This window comes from Procambarus clarkii, chromosome 52, assembly GCF_040958095.1.
Source record: "Procambarus clarkii isolate CNS0578487 chromosome 52, FALCON_Pclarkii_2.0, whole genome shotgun sequence".
NCBI classification, from domain to species: domain Eukaryota; kingdom Metazoa; phylum Arthropoda; class Malacostraca; order Decapoda; family Cambaridae; genus Procambarus; species Procambarus clarkii.
In genome coordinates this window covers 10,573,063-10,595,759 of record NC_091201.1, presented here as the reverse complement: position 1 = coordinate 10,595,759, position 22,697 = coordinate 10,573,063, and the positions used below count along the sequence as shown (strand labels likewise).

Genomic DNA, 22,697 nt, shown 5'->3' with positions numbered 1-22,697 from the left:
ACCTGGAATCCCAAAAACTTGAATTTCTGAGATGCCAGAGTGCACTTACTCACGTTAAGTTTGAACCCCGCCTTATCTAACAATGCCAACGTCTCAGTCAAATCTCGTAAGTGCTCATCAAACGTCCTGGAGTAGATAACCACATCATCCAGGTACGCTAACGAGTGCCTCCCCAAGACTGGACTGAGGATATAATTAATTGCCCTCTGAAATGATGAAGGCGCTGTCTTTAACCCGAAAGGCATCCGCTTGAATTGATAAGTATGAACCCCATCAGAGAAGGCGGTCTTTTCTCGATCTTTCTCAGCAACTGGGATGGCCCAATACGCAGATTTCGCATCCAGAGTGGAAAAGTATTTGGCTGCCCCAAACTGATCTATTATTTCTTGTATCCGTGGCAAAGGATACACATCACCTTTAGTAATTTCGTTTATCTTTCGGTAGTCAACACAAAACCTATAACTACCATCCGGTTTACGTACCAACACCACTGGCGACAACCATGGTGATGTACTAGGCTCTATCACATCCTGTCTCAACATCCTCTGACACTCATCCCTAATTACTTCCTTCGCCCGTTCCGGAAGTCTCCATTGACGGGTGTAAATAGGAGGATGATCACCTGTAGGAATAACATGCTCGATCCTATCCAGAAGCCCGATCTGATCGTCTTCTGTTGCAAACAGTCTAGGGAATTTACGTAAAATCCCTCTCAAAAGTTTCCTATCTGACTGTTGCACATGTTGCAAATCCAGAGCTGAGATTAACTTATCAACTTCTTGAATATTACTACTTTTCCCTGTCTCGGTCTTGTTTTTCCCCCTGTGTACTACTTTGTGTAACATTAAGTGCACTACATTGTGCTATGGTGGCTGGCATCTCCTCCTGGCTTTGATACTGAAAAATTCCTGTATTTTCTACAAGTGTAGCCTGAGACACCCTGTCACCTGCCCTGAAACGATAGGTTTTGTGCGAGAGATTGACAACTGGAATAAGGGCACCTTTATCAAGCACTGTGATCAAATGATGAGGGATCAACAACCTGTCACATCTCCCAGCCACCTGAAGGGTGGTACCTGGTGCAATGTGACGTCCCACTGATACTTTAATGAATTTAATTGAATGTGGTGGGCAACACTGTTTCACCAAGGCATGTAACCCACATGATTTCTTATCTGTGTCTGGAAGAGACTTAAACAACAACTTAGGGTAGTGAATGTTGTACTTCTGTTTCTTACTAATGGAAGCAATTACTGGTGGATGATCTACCATTTTAATGGGATAAACTACCTGACCCAACTTCAATCTACACTTCCTTGCTCCCTCTTGAGCCGACAAAGAATAGTTAACTCGTCCCAGAAAATCCATTCCCAACAAAATTTGACCAGGGAATGCAAGATTCTCGACAACCGTGCAATTGTGTGGGTAAGCTTCTCCCTTACCCACTTCAAAATTGAGAGTGGCCTGGCCCAAGATATTGATATGTTGACCATTCACTGCTGTTAAATGCTTCCCACAACGCTTAAGTCGTGTCTCTTTAAGTGTGCTGAAGGCTGACTTTTTAATGAGAGTTGCTTGACTTCCGGTGTCCACAAAAACTGTCAATCTCACACCTTCAACCGTCATCTCAAACGTAGGTCTGCCAGCCAACGTGCTGACCTGTTCTGGGTCACCCTTGACCCGTGTGCTCGTGCACACATACCTGTAATGGCCTCGGCCATGACACTTCCAACAAATTTCATCACCAATTTTACGCGTCCCAGAAGCCCGCTGGCTACCTTCCCCAGCAACTTCTGTAGAGGCGACACTAGGAATGGGGGTAGGAGGGGAAGAGCGGTGGAGGGGAGGTGAGGAGCAAGGTGTAGGATTAATGGAGGGGGTAGGGTGGGTAACAGGAGGGGTTGGGGGGATAAGAGGGAGGGCGAGGGCAGGCCGGGGATGGGGTGTGGAGGGGGGTTGTAAACAGGGGGTTGTAAGGGTGGGAGTTGCGAGGGAAATGTAGTTTTCCACAATTCCAATAACGCGTCGACAAGGGGTTGGGTGGTATTTGGCTGGGGTTGATATGGGACTGCCAGGGATTGGGGTGGGCATGGGTTGGCCTGCAGGTAAGGTTGGGGAATAGGGTTGTAGGTAGGGGGGGTTTGAGGTTGGGGGTTGTAGGCAGGGAGGGGTGCTTGGGTAAGGATGGGGTATTGGGGAGGGTGCGTCTGTATACATTGTCCATTCATTGATAAAAACCATTTTCACCCCAAGACGTAACTTCAAGACCCGTCGTCGGATCAGGGTGAACTTTTAACACACGATTCGGTTTCATCCATAACTTCTAGCAAACCACAAAATGTTTCCTAACCTCAATCCTTGGTAAAAATGTTCCGTGTGACCAAATCGGAAGTACCATATATCGCCACCCTTCCTAATCGATTTCTCGAGCCCCAGTGAGGACCGTCGCCCGTTGACAAGGCGATGACAGCTGTCGGCGTCAGAGTCTCGCTGACTACGCTACACCAATGAATGAATTTCTTTAGTCATATTATCTTCTTCTCTCATTCGTAAAATTTATATGCGGACAGATGGAAATACGCAGCCGGCATCGACTACTAATCATCACTTGTGAAACAAACACTGTATACGATGTTGAACCAACTATATATGCGCCTTATAAACCACACAAAAAGGTGACGTTAATTATTAATTGATCGAACTACTAGAATAAACTTGAAAAACTGTAATTAATTTCCACTATATTAATTTGACACTCGAAGATGACTAGTAACGCAAATATAAAAAGAATTACAGTACGACTTTCTTGTCTGTAAATGCAAATCCAATATAAATCTTAGAAAATTGATAATTACCGCATTCTTTAACAAAATATACTGAAATTATACAAGTAATATTTACGCGAAAGGGACTACACTGAATTTACTGTAAATAATTTAGTTTCCACTCTGTTTTTATTTATCGAAAATAATCAAAGTCTTGTTTACCAGCGCACAATAATTACAACACTTTACGTTAACTGAATTTCCTAAATTTTTCTTTAAAATCTTAGGCGCACTAAGAATGAACGACGTTATCTTAATTTAACACTGGCGCAGTGTTTATATCTTCAACAATTATTTTTAATCCCGTAACGCCCGACGCTAACAACGGCGCTCGGATATAATTATAAGTATTATTAGTTAAACCAAATTAATGTTAAATTAATTATTTACGTTACTGTATGAACTCGATGTTTACATAGCATACACTTGGTCACCGCCGGTCGCGTTGTAGAATACTGAGAAATATACACTGATATCTGCGACGCTCACGGCTACAGAGTCGCGCTGAACCTTAAGTAAAAATTAGTAATTAATGTCCCAAAATTATAATTTAAATACTGGCGCGTAGTTGACTTGTTACTTTAACGGATTATAACACTCGCTAACCACTTGGACACGTTGGTAAGTATACAAAAATTAAAAGTGCGCTCACTGTCACGAAGCCTAATCCTCAGAAAGTTGTCGCCGCACTAATTCTTAATTAACCAAGTATTTCTTTTCTCAAAATTATAAATTAAATACCGACGTGTAGTTCGCGTATCACTTGAACTAAATATACTACTCGCGAGACACTTAGACACTTGGTTGAGCACAAACAATTACTGGGCGCTGTCACACTGGGCGCTGAGTAAAAACGCTAGAAAATTCAGAGTCCCAACGCTAAGTCGCTTAAATGACCAAAATCCGACTTTTTGGTCTTTCAAAGTTCTAACTCGGATCACTTTAATCGCACACTTGAATTAACACTGACGACCCGATGATCGTATGGCCCGGCACAAAACTAGAATTTATTCCGAAATTGAGATTTTCCAAGCGACTTTGAAAAATGTCATCACAAAAATTTTCCACGATTTCACTGATTTCAGTTCTTTCACTGACTTCACTTTATACACCGCACTTCACTTGAACACAGTAAACCACTCACCTTTTAGTAATTCCCTCAAAGAATTAATACTGCACAATACGAAAACAAAATTTCCAGACTTAAACATGTAAAACAAATTCTTAGAAAAAATAATAACACTTATATACGAGAATTACGTAAACAAGGGGAAACACTTAACTAACGAAGGGATACTTAACCTGAAAAGGAACTTAATATACAGGGAACTTAATTTAGTACTTAAGGAAATCTCGATTTAACCTATAACCGTCCCGTCCCGGCCCGCCCTGTCGCTCCTCCAAGCCTAGGTAACCACATCCACCTAGATCCCGACAGTACCCAATAATCCTGTCCTTCGCGGTCAACGGTTAGACTAGATAGCGGAACAACCGACGGATCTAACTGTCCGACACCACCGTTATTCCGTTGCTAGAGAATCTACTAGGCCATCCCTCAGTGAACTCTTGGTACCTTCATGGCTGTACCGTAAAAATCTAGCGATTGGGTCGCCTACCACGCCCTCAGGGATAATAATTAGCGTCCTAATACTTCCCCGCCCCGACAATTCGACACCTAGAATTGTTGCTGCGAAAACCACCACGCAGCACCCTTGTCCGTAGTTGCAGAGGGTCGAGAAAAATAATACCCTTTCCAACTACCCAAGGCGGCCTCCACACTTAACTGCCTGCTAGCGCATACACTTAAGTGACTGTAATTAAACTTACCAGCCCCGCACGACCCTAGAATCGCCTACTCTATGCGAATCGCACCACATAGGATTACCGTCGACTCTATCTCATGGGCCCCGGCTGCACCCTCACCACATAACATAACCGAACGGACAGGCGCGTGAGGCTTCAATAATCGTCAAGAAATTATTGAAACACCGCTGCCACCATTGTAATGACCGCTTACCCTGCCGTAATAACCGCGGCCTCTGTTGTAATAACCCAATGTTCCCCAGTATTAATACTGTTATCTTGTTATCTCTCGTGATCGTAATATACGCTCTCTGTTGTACATCTCTGTCTCTCTCCACTCAATACCCCAGCTTAACACTGTTACAGTCCAGCATGACCCCTCACTGGACTGCCCCGTATATAAGAGGAATATTAAATGAGGAAGATACACCAAGGACAAGGGTTATTAGTTAAAAAAAATAACAAAACACATTTGCACTGCCACCACCTTCCCGACCAACCATACCTGAATGTGTCTTATCACCGATCCCCCAGGAAGGCAAGGAATCAGTAACCATGGGACTCCGGGTAATATGACTTTCAGTAATAAATTTTGGAAAATTAGTTTGTTTAATTCCCGTTACTTATTTGAATCCAAGGACAACTTTAGTATCGATTAATTGTTAGGAGAACCTGGGGGGGGGGGCTTCCAATACAACACCTAAAAAATGACAAAGTAGCAAAATATATCAAAGGGGAGTTAAGTGAATACCACTGGACAAGCTATACAATTTATTTTATGAAACATGTAAATTAAGACAATTTGAACACATAACCTATTCTATTTTCCCTAGAGGCACAATGGATATTTACCGAGGACACAAAACTCAAGTGCACTATACCTTAAATACCCGCACCACGGCCAAGATGTTGATGGCTGCCCTCAGCCCCGAGGATACGGGCTTGCGGCCCTGTTCCTAATACACTCCCAAGACACACTGATGAAATTTAGTTTTTCCAACTTATTGCTGGGAAGGATTACTCCTCCCACCATCTACTACAGCCCCAGGGCTCCACCCATTATTTTGGCACTGGCCAACCATTTAACACGTAGGCCTGAGGTCTGGCTCTCTAGGGCCAATAAGGACTTGGACCTTATCTCAGGCCAATCACCTTCACTGATCTGTCGTGGAAAGCTACATGAATTCCTGAAGATTGAGTCAGCTCTCTCCAGCTAAAGAGAAGGGGGACAAGGCGCGTCTATGGAGCCCAGGCACCTGCGAGCAATGTTTACAAAACTGATAATTTATGTTCAAGCCTGTCTCCTCTAAGATAGGAGTAGGGACATTTGACTCTGCCTGGTATGGGGAAGGCCGCTGCTGAGAGGGACAGAGAGGGATGAGAGGGGGTGGAGAGGGAAATATCTGAGTGGGGAAGTTGAGTGGGAGAAGCCAAGGTATCCACGACCACCCTACCCTCAGGTCAACCTCTTGACCCTGACAAATGGGCGACAGAGGGGGGGGAAGAGGAGAGGAGACGAATGACGGCCAAGGGGAGGGGAGAAGGAAGGAGGGGAGAGGGAGAAGGAAAGGAGGGGAGAAGGAGAGGGAAAAGAGGGAAGAAGGGAGAACCAATGATCTGAGCCCCAGATCATTACAACTCCCCCTCCTCGGAAATTAAGAAATTTGTGTGTAAAGCAAGTTACACACACTTTTCTTATCCAGAAATCCTGCCCTACCCTAACCATTAACTCCAAAAACAACATTTTTAACCCAACACTATTTTCAACCAATGCCTCAAAACAAAAGAAATTATCTAATCCTAACTAATTCCATCCACTTTTGTGGATGGAATTCCATCCACAAAATTAATTAATTCCATCCACTTTTGTTGTGCCAACAACAATAATGGCACACCCAAAAGGTGTGCCCCAGCATGTATTTACACCTATCAACACAACAGTAATAATACATAAAACATAAGGACAGAGACCGTCCCTATAATCCTGACTATCCAACTTGGATGCAGCCCCGTACCCTTCCAACTACCTGGAAGACAAAATATCCTATACCTGTCTTGATATAGTAACAAATAACTGGAGAAATCCCAACCTAACAATTACTAACTAGCTAAAATCAGCTGATAGCCTTCAGCTATCCCAGTATTCCACCTGGAATAAAGATCAAACACATCACACAAAACATTAAAAAAAATCAATGTCATTAAAAAATAACAAAATTATAAAATTATATCAACATAGAAGAACACTACCTCTCAGGGACCTAGTGTTCCACTCCACACCTGTGGCAACTGTCCACCACAGCGCATCCCAATCTTAAAATCTAAAGAAAAGACACATAAATATTTTTATTATTATAAAAATTCAATGTCCACAGACATGTCCCTCAACCAACAACAACACTCTGGATATAAGTTCCTCAAACTCCTAATATCCCAGAGTTCATATTCAAGTCCACAACAGCAGCGGGTGAATACATTTGTCAGACTGTGTACCACACCCTTATTGTTCAGTAAACCACAAAAAAAAAATTAAAAAAAAATATGTATAACTATCAGTATCTAGGATCTAGAAAAATCTAGATAAAGTTTCCCACTGATCAACGTTTCTAGAGATCCTACTAGATGGTTCTCAAACCAGTTTACTCATACAATTTATCTAGAGACAGGGTTATTTTCTAATGTTCACTTTCTAGATTTATTTCTCTATTTCACTAGTTCTAGTTTTCAACATTTAATACTGTTCCAGAGAACTTTCCGAAGGTGTATAGGTGCTTACTATCAGATGGAAAATTAAAAGTTGAACTGTTCCGAGTTACCACAGTTTACTATATGAATAGCCTTCATTTTTATATGAAACTTTTCTATAAATATTTTCTCGTTCGTTCCTGTTGACATTTGGTTGCTGTAGGTTCCGGCGACTACCTCATGTTGCTTGAAGATCCTGGTCGTCTGGAAGTTCCATTTCCGGCCTCGGCCAACTACGGACAGTACAGCGGGGTCTCGTACTACCCGCACCTGACTTGATTGACAGCTGACAGCTGGCGGCTGTCAGCTCAGGTGGACCCCGCTAACAGGAACCCGGGTTCACCTCTTCTTATCGCTCCCCAAACAGTCTTGATGGATTGTTGTTAACCATGGCTGCCACAGTAGGGCACAGCTTCGACGTATCACGATGTCTCGCGTTGGTAGTGAGGTTCGAGTGGCATTGAAGAGGATGGCATGGTGACAGGACAGGTGGGCCCTGCCTCAGCTCCTGGGCGACGTCATCTACCGGCGTTTACTTGTCATCCCGGTACTACTGGGCCGGTACACCTTCCGTGCAACCCCTCGTGTAGCTGAACTTGGGCCGAGGTACAGGATTGTACCTCATCTGGCGATTCCGCAAGCACTCTGTAGGGGTAGTGCTGTTCGTACCTGAGACCACCGCGTTGCATCTTGGTTTCCACAGACGACGCAACCACAGGTTTTGATAAGAGCTGACAAGTCCTTGCAATTAGCATTCTTCTTCGTAGACCACTCGTCTTCCACTTCCGGTTTTCCCGCAGTCTTGACTACGCAGCTGGTGGGCTTGGTTGGTGATCTTGAGACAGCTTGCCCACGGTTGTGATGGTGACTGGACTCTGCTCCGTAAAGACAGCATGGCTGGACTGGGACAACCTCGTTAGTGACGTGAGGTGTCGGCCGGGTGACTGTACGCCAGTCACCCCTTCCGGATAACCAATTGACGAGTTACCGGGTACAAGGGGGAGGACTTTATGTAACGTGCCTCAGACCCCGATCTTATCAGCCAGGTGGGTCATCCCCAGACCTGCTGATCTCGATCCTTGGTTCACGTGTGACTGGGAGGCTGGAACTGGTGTACCATCAGACCTGAGAAAGACAGACAACAACAAATGGCGGAAGCATGGATATTACTCTGAGGTATAGGAAGTTGGAAACCCCAGAGCAAGGCAAGTATGCTACCTGAGTCATGTACATCAGTAAATACACACCAGTGCCTCTACAGGATAATTATTATGAAATTACTAAACCTGACTAGGGGAGATCATTAACAATTTACTGTACAGCTCGCGACCTTGTTACCATGGGGTGACAAGATTGAACTTGACTACTGATGAGATCTGATAGGAGGTCATCCTCATCATCTGACTCCGCACTTGGATCATTAGACAGGTCAGGAATTAGACTTGCTGAAGGCAGCTCTAGTTCCTCCCTCGCGTGATAAGGTTTTAACTTATTAATGTGAATCGTTCTTTCAACTTGGTCTTCAAAAATACCTTTAATAACAACATTAACCGGACCTTTTCTTTCAATTACCCGGTAAGGGCCCCGCCATCTAGGAGCAAGTTTCCTACTCTGATTGGCAGGAGCCGCCTCATTAACTCTCAACACAAGACTCCCGACTTTCAACTCAAGAGGTCGTACCTTCTTGTCATAATGCTGAGCATAGCGGTCTCGTGCTGTCTTGGAAGCCCTGGCTGCAATTCTCCATGCATTTTTCATCTTATTTAAAACTTCTGATGGGTAATCTTCCCCATATACAATATTATGTCTGTTAAGCAGACCTGATGGGAAATTACATGAATGCCCTGTGAACAGCAAAAGGGGTTGGGTGTTAATGGATCGATGGATGGCAGTGTTCAGAGCCAACTGGACATAGGGGAGTTGTTCGTCCCACGAATTTGCATCATGCTCTGCAAGAATTGCAAGCATATCTTTAACTGACCGGTTCGTCCGTTCTGTCATGCCGTTAGCCTGAGGGTGATAAGCCGTCGTGAATGCTGAAGTGGTTTCTATAATTTTACATACTTCTCTAAAAATATTCCCATTAAATTCCTGACCTCGGTCAGAAACTAACACTTTAGGAGGACCGAATACAGTGACGAACCTATCTAAGAACGCCTTTGCAACAGTTCGTGAATCCTTCTGAGGCAATGCAATCAGTGTGGTGTACCTGGACAGGTGGTCTACCAACACCAATACGTAACGGTTTCCTGAATGACTGTGATGCAGATCAATCAGATCAGCCCCCACCCGATCTAAAGGTTCCACAATTTCTGGGAATTCTTGCAATGGAGCTTGTACCTTAAGGGTACCTTTCCTCCTTTGACAGTGACCACAGGACTTAACGAAGTTAATGACCTCTGTTAACATACCGGGGAAGAAAAAGAGTGACTTGGCTTTCATGTGAGTTTTAAAAATCCCCGGATGACCTGCAATCTTAGACGAATGTGCGAGTTTCAACGCCGACTTCTTCAACACCTCTGGGATAACCAACTGAAAAACTGCACGATCCTGCTGTCCCTTTACATAAAATAAGACCCCATCCTTCATTTCAAAATCATGAATTGCCAAATTACGTTTCTTCGACGGATATTTTCCTCCCTCCAAAAGTTCAATAATTTCCTTCCACCTTGGTTCGTTCATCTGGAATTCTCGCATTTTCTCACTGGAAATATTTTCAATATTAAGATTTACGTTAATAGTAGCAATGTTTCTACTCAAAGTATCTGGTACAACATGTGATGGACCAGGCTTGTAAAGTATTTGGAATGAGTGAGCAGCTAGTTCATGAGACGAACGGGACATGCTAGGGCACTTAGTTCTTTTCTTAAAAATATGAGTCAACGCCCTGTGATCTGTATAAATGACAAAGTGACGTTGGAAAAGATACGGTTCAAAGTACCTGACACTTTCTACCACAGCCAAAGCTTCCCTATCCGTTGCAGAATAGCGGACCTCCGGACCCTTAACCTTCCTGCTGAAATATGCAACTGGGTGAGGAAGATTGTCATTATCACGTTGCATTAAGCACCCACCAATAGCTATGCCACTGGCGTCAGTGTGTACTTCCCACTCCTTATCAAAATCCGGTACTGCCAATACTGGGGTGGTAATGAGTTGACTTTTTAATTTTGCATAAGCGTCATCATGCTCAAGTTTCCAAACGAATTTAACATTTTTCTTAGTGAGCTCAGTTAACGGTGCTGTTGTACTTGCAAAACCCTCAATGTGGCGACGGAAATATCCGGCTGCCCCCAGAAACCTTCGAACATCCTTTGCTGTCTTAGGTGTAGGCATGTCAGCAATGGCACGGCAGGAGTCGGGGTCAGGTCGGATACCATCTGTGCTCACCTGGAATCCCAAAAACTTGAATTTCTGAGATGCCAGAGTGCACTTACTCACGTTAAGTTTGAACCCCGCCTTATCTAACAATGCCAACGTCTCAGTCAAATCTCGTAAGTGCTCATCAAACGTCCTGGAGTAGATAACCACATCATCCAGGTACGCTAACGAGTGCCTCCCCAAGACTGGACTGAGGATATAATTAATTGCCCTCTGAAATGATGAAGGCGCTGTCTTTAACCCGAAAGGCATCCGCTTGAATTGATAAGTATGAACCCCATCAGAGAAGGCGGTCTTTTCTCGATCTTTCTCAGCAACTGGGATGGCCCAATACGCAGATTTCGCATCCAGAGTGGAAAAGTATTTGGCTGCCCCAAACTGATCTATTATTTCTTGTATCCGTGGCAAAGGATACACATCACCTTTAGTAATTTCGTTTATCTTTCGGTAGTCAACACAAAACCTATAACTACCATCCGGTTTACGTACCAACACCACTGGCGACAACCATGGTGATGTACTAGGCTCTATCACATCCTGTCTCAACATCCTCTGACACTCATCCCTAATTACTTCCTTCGCCCGTTCCGGAAGTCTCCATTGACGGGTGTAAATAGGAGGATGATCACCTGTAGGAATAACATGCTCGATCCTATCCAGAAGCCCGATCTGATCGTCTTCTGTTGCAAACAGTCTAGGGAATTTACGTAAAATCCCTCTCAAAAGTTTCCTATCTGACTGTTGCACATGTTGCAAATCCAGAGCTGAGATTAACTTATCAACTTCTTGAATATTACTACTTTTCCCTGTCTCGGTCTTGTTTTTCCCCCTGTGTACTACTTTGTGTAACATTAAGTGCACTACATTGTGCTATGGTGGCTGGCATCTCCTCCTGGCTTTGATACTGAAAAATTCCTGTATTTTCTACAAGTGTAGCCTGAGACACCCTGTCACCTGCCCTGAAACGATAGGTTTTGTGCGAGAGATTGACAACTGGAATAAGGGCACCTTTATCAAGCACTGTGATCAAATGATGAGGGATCAACAACCTGTCACATCTCCCAGCCACCTGAAGGGTGGTACCTGGTGCAATGTGACGTCCCACTGATACTTTAATGAATTTAATTGAATGTGGTGGGCAACACTGTTTCACCAAGGCATGTAACCCACATGATTTCTTATCTGTGTCTGGAAGAGACTTAAACAACAACTTAGGGTAGTGAATGTTGTACTTCTGTTTCTTACTAATGGAAGCAATTACTGGTGGATGATCTACCATTTTAATGGGATAAACTACCTGACCCAACTTCAATCTACACTTCCTTGCTCCCTCTTGAGCCGACAAAGAATAGTTAACTCGTCCCAGAAAATCCATTCCCAACAAAATTTGACCAGGGAATGCAAGATTCTCGACAACCGTGCAATTGTGTGGGTAAGCTTCTCCCTTACCCACTTCAAAATTGAGAGTGGCCTGGCCCAAGATATTGATATGTTGACCATTCACTGCTGTTAAATGCTTCCCACAACGCTTAAGTCGTGTCTCTTTAAGTGTGCTGAAGGCTGACTTTTTAATGAGAGTTGCTTGACTTCCGGTGTCCACAAAAACTGTCAATCTCACACCTTCAACCGTCATCTCAAACGTAGGTCTGCCAGCCAACGTGCTGACCTGTTCTGGGTCACCCTTGACCCGTGTGCTCGTGCACACATACCTGTAATGGCCTCGGCCATGACACTTCCAACAAATTTCATCACCAATTTTACGCGTCCCAGAAGCCCGCTGGCTACCTTCCCCAGCAACTTCTGTAGAGGCGACACTAGGAATGGGGGTAGGAGGGGAAGAGCGGTGGAGGGGAGGTGAGGAGCAAGGTGTAGGATTAATGGAGGGGGTAGGGTGGGTAACAGGAGGGGTTGGGGGGATAAGAGGGAGGGCGAGGGCAGGCCGGGGATGGGGTGTGGAGGGGGGTTGTAAACAGGGGGTTGTAAGGGTGGGAGTTGCGAGGGAAATGTAGTTTTCCACAATTCCAATAACGCGTCGACAAGGGGTTGGGTGGTATTTGGCTGGGGTTGATATGGGACTGCCAGGGATTGGGGTGGGCATGGGTTGGCCTGCAGGTAAGGTTGGGGAATAGGGTTGTAGGTAGGGGGGGTTTGAGGTTGGGGGTTGTAGGCAGGGAGGGGTGCTTGGGTAAGGATGGGGTATTGGGGAGGGTGCGTCTGTATACATTGTCCATTCATTGATAAAAACCATTTTCACCCCAAGACGTAACTTCAAGACCCGTCGTCGGATCAGGGTGAACTTTTAACACACGATTCGGTTTCATCCATAACTTCTAGCAAACCACAAAATGTTTCCTAACCTCAATCCTTGGTAAAAATGTTCCGTGTGACCAAATCGGAAGTACCATATATCGCCACCCTTCCTAATCGATTTCTCGAGCCCCAGTGAGGACCGTCGCCCGTTGACAAGGCGATGACAGCTGTCGGCGTCAGAGTCTCGCTGACTACGCTACACCAATGAATGAATTTCTTTAGTCATATTATCTTCTTCTCTCATTCGTAAAATTTATATGCGGACAGATGGAAATACGCAGCCGGCATCGACTACTAATCATCACTTGTGAAACAAACACTGTATACGATGTTGAACCAACTATATATGCGCCTTATAAACCACACAAAAAGGTGACGTTAATTATTAATTGATCGAACTACTAGAATAAACTTGAAAAACTGTAATTAATTTCCACTATATTAATTTGACACTCGAAGATGACTAGTAACGCAAATATAAAAAGAATTACAGTACGACTTTCTTGTCTGTAAATGCAAATCCAATATAAATCTTAGAAAATTGATAATTACCGCATTCTTTAACAAAATATACTGAAATTATACAAGTAATATTTACGCGAAAGGGACTACACTGAATTTACTGTAAATAATTTAGTTTCCACTCTGTTTTTATTTATCGAAAATAATCAAAGTCTTGTTTACCAGCGCACAATAATTACAACACTTTACGTTAACTGAATTTCCTAAATTTTTCTTTAAAATCTTAGGCGCACTAAGAATGAACGACGTTATCTTAATTTAACACTGGCGCAGTGTTTATATCTTCAACAATTATTTTTAATCCCGTAACGCCCGACGCTAACAACGGCGCTCGGATATAATTATAAGTATTATTAGTTAAACCAAATTAATGTTAAATTAATTATTTACGTTACTGTATGAACTCGATGTTTACATAGCATACACTTGGTCACCGCCGGTCGCGTTGTAGAATACTGAGAAATATACACTGATATCTGCGACGCTCACGGCTACAGAGTCGCGCTGAACCTTAAGTAAAAATTAGTAATTAATGTCCCAAAATTATAATTTAAATACTGGCGCGTAGTTGACTTGTTACTTTAACGGATTATAACACTCGCTAACCACTTGGACACGTTGGTAAGTATACAAAAATTAAAAGTGCGCTCACTGTCACGAAGCCTAATCCTCAGAAAGTTGTCGCCGCACTAATTCTTAATTAACCAAGTATTTCTTTTCTCAAAATTATAAATTAAATACCGACGTGTAGTTCGCGTATCACTTGAACTAAATATACTACTCGCGAGACACTTAGACACTTGGTTGAGCACAAACAATTACTGGGCGCTGTCACACTGGGCGCTGAGTAAAAACGCTAGAAAATTCAGAGTCCCAACGCTAAGTCGCTTAAATGACCAAAATCCGACTTTTTGGTCTTTCAAAGTTCTAACTCGGATCACTTTAATCGCACACTTGAATTAACACTGACGACCCGATGATCGTATGGCCCGGCACAAAACTAGAATTTATTCCGAAATTGAGATTTTCCAAGCGACTTTGAAAAATGTCATCACAAAAATTTTCCACGATTTCACTGATTTCAGTTCTTTCACTGACTTCACTTTATACACCGCACTTCACTTGAACACAGTAAACCACTCACCTTTTAGTAATTCCCTCAAAGAATTAATACTGCACAATACGAAAACAAAATTTCCAGACTTAAACATGTAAAACAAATTCTTAGAAAAAATAATAACACTTATATACGAGAATTACGTAAACAAGGGGAAACACTTAACTAACGAAGGGATACTTAACCTGAAAAGGAACTTAATATACAGGGAACTTAATTTAGTACTTAAGGAAATCTCGATTTAACCTATAACCGTCCCGTCCCGGCCCGCCCTGTCGCTCCTCCAAGCCTAGGTAACCACATCCACCTAGATCCCGACAGTACCCAATAATCCTGTCCTTCGCGGTCAACGGTTAGACTAGATAGCGGAACAACCGACGGATCTAACTGTCCGACACCACCGTTATTCCGTTGCTAGAGAATCTACTAGGCCATCCCTCAGTGAACTCTTGGTACCTTCATGGCTGTACCGTAAAAATCTAGCGATTGGGTCGCCTACCACGCCCTCAGGGATAATAATTAGCGTCCTAATACTTCCCCGCCCCGACAATTCGACACCTAGAATTGTTGCTGCGAAAACCACCACGCAGCACCCTTGTCCGTAGTTGCAGAGGGTCGAGAAAAATAATACCCTTTCCAACTACCCAAGGCGGCCTCCACACTTAACTGCCTGCTAGCGCATACACTTAAGTGACTGTAATTAAACTTACCAGCCCCGCACGACCCTAGAATCGCCTACTCTATGCGAATCGCACCACATAGGATTACCGTCGACTCTATCTCATGGGCCCCGGCTGCACCCTCACCACATAACATAACCGAACGGACAGGCGCGTGAGGCTTCAATAATCGTCAAGAAATTATTGAAACACCGCTGCCACCATTGTAATGACCGCTTACCCTGCCGTAATAACCGCGGCCTCTGTTGTAATAACCCAATGTTCCCCAGTATTAATACTGTTATCTTGTTATCTCTCGTGATCGTAATATACGCTCTCTGTTGTACATCTCTGTCTCTCTCCACTCAATACCCCAGCTTAACACTGTTACAGTCCAGCATGACCCCTCACTGGACTGCCCCGTATATAAGAGGAATATTAAATGAGGAAGATACACCAAGGACAAGGGTTATTAGTTAAAAAAAATAACAAAACACATTTGCACTGCCACCACCTTCCCGACCAACCATACCTGAATGTGTCTTATCACCGATCCCCCAGGAAGGCAAGGAATCAGTAACCATGGGACTCCGGGTAATATGACTTTCAGTAATAAATTTTGGAAAATTAGTTTGTTTAATTCCCGTTACTTATTTGAATCCAAGGGCAACTTTAGTATCGATTAATTGTTAGGAGAACCTGGGGGGGGGGCTTCCAATACAACACCTAAAAAATGACAAAGTAGCAAAATATATCAAAGGGGAGTTAAGTGAATACCACTGGACAAGCTATACAATTTATTTTATGAAACATGTAAATTAAGACAATTTGAACACATAACCTATTCTATTTTCCCTAGAGGCACAATGGATATTTACCGAGGACACAAAACTCAAGTGCACTATACCTTAAATACCCGCACCACGGCCAAGATGTTGATGGCTGCCCTCAGCCCCGAGGATACGGGCTTGCGGCCCTGTTCCTAATACACTCCCAAGACACACTGATGAAATTTAGTTTTTCCAACTTATTGCTGGGAAGGATTACTCCTCCCACCATCTACTACAGCCCCAGGGCTCCACCCATTATTTTGGCACTGGCCAACCATTTAACACGTAGGCCTGAGGTCTGGCTCTCTAGGGCCAATAAGGACTTGGACCTTATCTCAGGCCAATCACCTTCACTGATCTGTCGTGGAAAGCTACATGAATTCCTGAAGATTGAGTCAGCTCTCTCCAGCTAAAGAGAAGGGGGACAAGGCGCGTCTATGGAGCCCAGGCACCTGCGAGCAATGTTTACAAAACTGATAATTTATGTTCAAGCCTGTCTCCTCTAAGATAGGAGTAGGGACATTTGACTCTGCCTGGTATGGGGAAGGCCGCTGCTGAGAGGGACAGAGAGGGATGAGAGGGGGTGGAGAGGGAAATATCTGAGTGGGGAAGTTGAGTGGGAGAAGCCAAGGTATCCACGACCACCCTACCCTCAGGTCAACCTCTTGACCCTGACAAATGGGCGACAGAGGGGGGGGAAGAGGAGAGGAGACGAATGACGGCCAAGGGGAGGGGAGAAGGAAGGAGGGGAGAGGGAGAAGGAAAGGAGGGGAGAAGGAGAGGGAAAAGAGGGAAGAAGGGAGAACCAATGATCTGAGCCCCAGATCATTACACTGTGGTACCAGATATTAAAGTTATGAATGACAGACGAAGGAAACAGAATCAAACAACTAATAATATTTAAGCAATAACGAAATATCTCTCATTAAAGTGTCAATTATGCAGGTAAGAGAGATAGACTAAAAGGCACACTCGAACTATTTTACTGTATTCAAAATTTCTAACCCACTACAGCAGAACAAAGAAGAATGACCGAGTGATAGCATCACACACAGTGTCTCATAATAAACATCACACACTACAAACGACATGGAAGAGTTAAGGGAGACATGAACATCACATACAAAATTCTCAGGAGAACCGACAGGGGATTATTTAACATGTGATGAATACGCATAAGAGGATACAGGGGGAAGCTGCGTATCCAAATAAGCCACAGAAACATTAGAAAAAACTCTTACAGTGTCAGAGTAGTTAGTAAATGAAAATAATGTGGTGGAGGCTAACTCTACAGTTTTAAATGCAGTTATGATAGAGCTCGAGGATCTTAGGAAGCAGTGCTCGAGAAGCACTGGGATTAATAGTTGAGGGGCGGGAGCTTAATCCCCTCCAACACAACTAGGGTAAGGTGAGTACACAGGGTACCTCTTAATAAACATCGTCAGAAAACGAACAATTTGTAAACACTGCTCATGCATATAAAGTGGCACTGAATACAACATAAACTCCAGAGATTTACTTACGTCTGAACCCTCGAAGATCTCTCTTCGAATCTGACCCTGCACATCTTTCTCTTCTACGTCAGATTCTTCATCCACAATCCTCTTCAAACGCTTATACTTTCTCTGTGAAACAAAAATTCAAGACATATATACATTAATTCATAAACAAAAAATTGTCATGACGACAATCTATAGTACTATGCTAGTATTATAGTTCTTATTTAGTATGTTAGTATCTTAGTATATTTAGTATCTTATTTAGAGATTTAGTATGTTACACGCTCACGAAACCATTCATATGATTCAAGGGTTTGGTTATTCCTTAGATAACCTTATGAGACTTACTTAGGTTATCATTGTAGCACAACCTCCAAGTCAGTGAGGCAGCCAATATTATGGAGCAGCCAAATGTTTAAAAGTACACCTTTTTTTATATATATTGGTCAACCCGTTTTTAAAATATACATTTTTTAAAATTTATTTAAATCTAGTAAAATCTTGAATTTACAAGACAGCAGAATTGGTTTTTGCTATAATTGGAATCAGCATATATTTCTAGGAAGATTTAATCAAAATTTTGACTAAAATTTTACCATAAAAATTATATAATTGTCCAAAACTTATTTTTAAAACATTCACTCTGAAAAATACTGTATACTGTGCATTATATAAATACACTTTTATATAATTGAAATATAAATATATTAAATATATTAGATATATATCAGAAATTAATCTTAAATTATATTTCTCTACTAATATATATGCCAGCAGAAGCAATAATGGTTTCCCAATTTTGTTTCTAATTCATCTAAACGGTGTGAAATTCGAGTTCTTTTCATTCTTTAAAACACAAAAATGCAAATTATCTTTTTCTATCCTGTACAGAAACTTGTATAAATATAAACAAAATATATATTACAATAATTATTGGAGAAAACTAACCTTTCTGTCAAGTTTCATACCAGTGTTCTCCTCAATAAGATCAATATCATCATCATCGAGGTAGTTGGTTTTATCTTCATCGTCCTTCCGCCGTTTTCGTTTGCCATACTTTTCACTGTCTGACCCCGAATCTCCTTCATCATCCTCTTCATCGTCGTCGTTAATGAAGTCTTTATTTTCTTCACGAATTTTCTCTTCATCTATCAATAAATAACCAGAGATGAATGCGATGAAAGTTCTTTATTCTTATTGTATTGTTCTTATTAGTTTTAGTTAGTTTAGTTAATTTATTATGAACCCCATAATGTAGGTTACAGAGACACACATAATGGGCTTAAGGAATTAACCCCACAGTTCATTTAGCTAAGCAAGTTAAAATATTGATGAGATAGTTCAAAAATTCAACAGGCTCCAGAACGACCACCTTTGCAGTTTTTAAATTAAGCAACTGACATTTCTGACAACTGACAACTCCCTTCATTTCTTAAAGTTTTGAAGGTCTGTCATATTTCAAAAGGCTTTATGGTATAATAACTTGGAAGCACAGAAGCAAGGCTTTAGGAAATAATAACTTGGAAGCACAGAAGCAAGGCTTTATGATATATTAACTTGGAAGCACAGAAGCAAGGCCATATGGTATAATAACTAAGCACTGGGAAGCTTCTGAGCCCACTAACAGTACTGTGATTGATGTCAAGTCACCTAGTTTCATTTTCAACACTTAATAACAACTAAGGTATAAAACGTAGTATTTTTAATAAATATTTTATATCTGTATTTACTAAAGAGGAACTTGACGATATGCCTTCAGCCGAACAAGTCTGTGTGGGTGGGGACGAGGACAGGTTGACTAGTTTAGCAGTTACCAGGGAGGTTGTAATTAAACAAATAGTAAAACTCAAACCAAACAAATCCCCAGGGCCGGATGAAGTGTTTGCCACGGTGCTTAAAGAATGCAAAGAGGAGCTTTGCGACCCACTGTCTACCATATTTAATAAATCAATAGAGTCAGGCAGAGTGCCAGAGTTATGGAAAGTTGGTAATGTGATACCAGTTTTTAAGAAAGGAGATAGATCACTTGCGTCAAACTATCGGCCAATTTGCCTAACGTCTATTGTGGGAAAGTTACTCGAATCGATAATTGCAAATAAAATTCGTCTTCATCTTGAAAAACATAAATTAATAATTGAGTCGCAAATGTTTTTATAAATGGCCGTTCTTGTTTAACAAATTTGTTATCTTTTTATTCTAGCATAGTTGAGGCAGTTGATAGTGGTAAGGACTGTGATGTTGTGTACCTTGACTTTAGCAAAGCTTTTGATACAGTGCCACATGAAAGACTGATTAAAAAGATAGAGGCTCATGGTATTGGGGGTGCTATATTAAGTTGGATTAGGGCATGGCTATACCAAAGGAAACAGAGTTAGTATAAATGTGGGTTAAGTCAGAGTGGGATAATGTTGTTAGTGGAGTGCCTCAAGTCTCCGTCCTTGGACCTCTGATGTTTATAATATATATAAATGATTTAGATTAAGGTTTGAGTAGCAACATTTGCAAATTTGCCGATGATACAAAAATCGGTAGGGTAGGTAGGGAAATTAATACGGAAGAAGACTCACTATCACTTCAAGTTGATCTAAATAGGGTTTTGAAATGGTCAAAGGATTGTCAGATGCAGTTTAATGCTGATAAATATAAAGTTCTGAGTCTAGGTAATGATGGAAGAGTTACAAGATACGAGCTTGATGGTGATGAGATTGCGAAGTCGGATTGCGAAAGGGATCTGGGAGTTATGATTAGTAAGAATTTTAAAAAAAATATAAATGCATGAATGTTCGTAATAAGGCAAATAGGACATTGGGATTTATTAATCGAATCTTTAGTAACAAGACACCTGGTGTGGTTCTTCAGCAATATCTTGCTCTGGTTAGGCCCCACTTAGATTATGCAGTTTAGTTTTGGTCGCCGTATTATAGAATGGATATAAATTCACTTGAACGTGTCCAGCGTAGGATGACTAAGTTAATTCCCCAAATTAGAAATCTTTCATATGAAGAAAGATTAACAAAGCTTAAATTGCATTCACTGGAAAGGCGAAGAGTTAGGGGGTGACATGATAGAGGCTTACAAGTGGATGAATGGACACAACAAATTAGATATTAATAGGGTATTAAAAGTAGCAACATAAGACATAACACAAAACATTGGGTATATATTGGATAAATTTAGATTTAGAAAAGACTTGGGTAAATACTGGTTTGGTAACAGGATTGTTGATTTGTGGAACCAATTACCGCGTAATGTGGTGGAGGTGGGGTCCCTCGATTGTTTCATGGACATGTATATGAGTGGGCTTGGGTGGTTATAAATAGGAGCTGCCTCGTATGGGCCAATAGGCCTTCTGAAGTTGCCTTTGTTCTTAACTAGGTGGGGTCCCTCGATTGTTTCAAGCGCGGGTTGGTCATATATATGAGTGGGATTGGGTGGTTATAGATAGGAGCTGCCTCGTATGGGGCAATAGGCCTTCTGCAGTTGCCTTTGTTCTAAACTACGTCTCGTTAAAAATGACAAATATATCAGAACATTAACAATAGCAATGAAGTGTATCCATACATTTATATCAAATTATTTAAGATTGCTGAAAGCAGATTGCTGAAATAGAGGGAGTTCAGAGAACATATATGGCATAAATAAACGCGATAAAGCACCTAAATTATTGGGATACGTCCTAATAATTCATTGCCAAAGTGATCTTAATGCTCTCCAAATGTACTCGATAGAAAGAGAAAGGAGAGATATCAAATAATATACACGTGGAAAATACTGGAGGCCCAGGTCCCAAATCTACACAGTAAATGACAACATACTGGAGTAATTGACATGGAAGTAAATGCAGAATACAACCAATGAAGAACAGGGGGGCCATAAGCATAACCCGAAAACACTGAATAAACATGAGAGGTCCACGGTTGTTCAACAACCTCACAGCCATAATATTGACGGATATTTTTTAAAGATAAAACTAGATAGTTTTCTTCAAGAAGTGTTGGACTATGGTGGATATGTGGTACGCTCCAAGCAACAGACCGTTGGACCAAGCTCTCAAAATTCAATCATGGCCTCGGGCCTGGTTTGAGGAGTAGAAATTCTAGAACCTCATCAGGTATGGATGAAACAAATTCATAGTATATATACAAAGTCTTGGAATCAATGAGAACGTTCACATTCACATTCAGCACCGCTCCTGTGCCAGGAAAGTCCGCTACGGGCTCATTATAGCCCGTGCTACTTAGAACTTGTTCCGAGTAGCTGAATCTATAACAACAACAACAACAGCATTGAGAACTTTTCCATCACTTACCATCGTCATCATCCTCTTCAGAAGAGTCATCTTTAACTGTTTTTAGTTTTTTCAATTTTTTCCTTTCATTTTCTTCATATTCTTCTTGCTCTTCTTCACTTTCCTCTGCTTCTGAGTAAATGAACTGGGACATGATTGGTGGTCTCTCTCTCTAAAGTCCTGAAGATACAAGAATATTAAATTAATAGCTTTAATTTTGTTCTTATCAAATCTAACATACTGATATGGAATTATTTTTTTTAGATAACTGATCCTCATCTATATAAATAAAAATGGAAATGTTCGTTTGTTCAAAATCGCTAATCTCCGAAAGTGCCATTCGCCTCCGAGCGGATTTTTATATACATATTATATAGATGTCACGTCTGTGGCGGGGAAAAAAATGTTTTTTTTCTTAAAAACTGTGTTTTTCATGTAAGAGAAATCTTCGTAACCTTTTTACCGATTGCTTTGAAATTTTGACACAACGTTGCATTTAAACAACTAGTACTTTTAAACACTTGTTTTAAAAACAAGCTAGTGTTTTTATATACCTACTATATACATGCCTTATCTGTGACAGGAAAAAACATGTTTTTTTTAAACAACGCTATCTGTAATATGTAGGAGCAACACATGCTATAATCTCCAAATGTTCTTCACCGATTGCTTTGAAATTTTGACACAACATTCCATTCGAATACATGCATGTTTTTAT

At 41.7% G+C, this 22,697-nt stretch overlaps 1 protein-coding gene across 1 annotated transcript in view; it reads right to left on the bottom strand.

Moving 5' to 3' along the window:
* LOC138352107 (transcription elongation factor SPT6-like) overlaps positions 1 to 22,133 on the bottom strand; it is a 42,923-nt gene extending 20,790 nt beyond the window's left edge. Inside the window, exons 1-3 of the mRNA XM_069304369.1 lie at positions 22,001 to 22,133; positions 18,640 to 18,839; positions 17,716 to 17,817 (exon numbers count right to left, since the gene is read on the bottom strand). Coding sequence (XP_069160470.1) covers positions 17,716 to 17,817; positions 18,640 to 18,839; positions 22,001 to 22,133 — 435 coding nt within the window. The remainder of the gene's footprint in view (positions 1 to 17,715; positions 17,818 to 18,639; positions 18,840 to 22,000) is intronic.
* Positions 22,134 to 22,697: the final 564 nt, after the last annotated feature.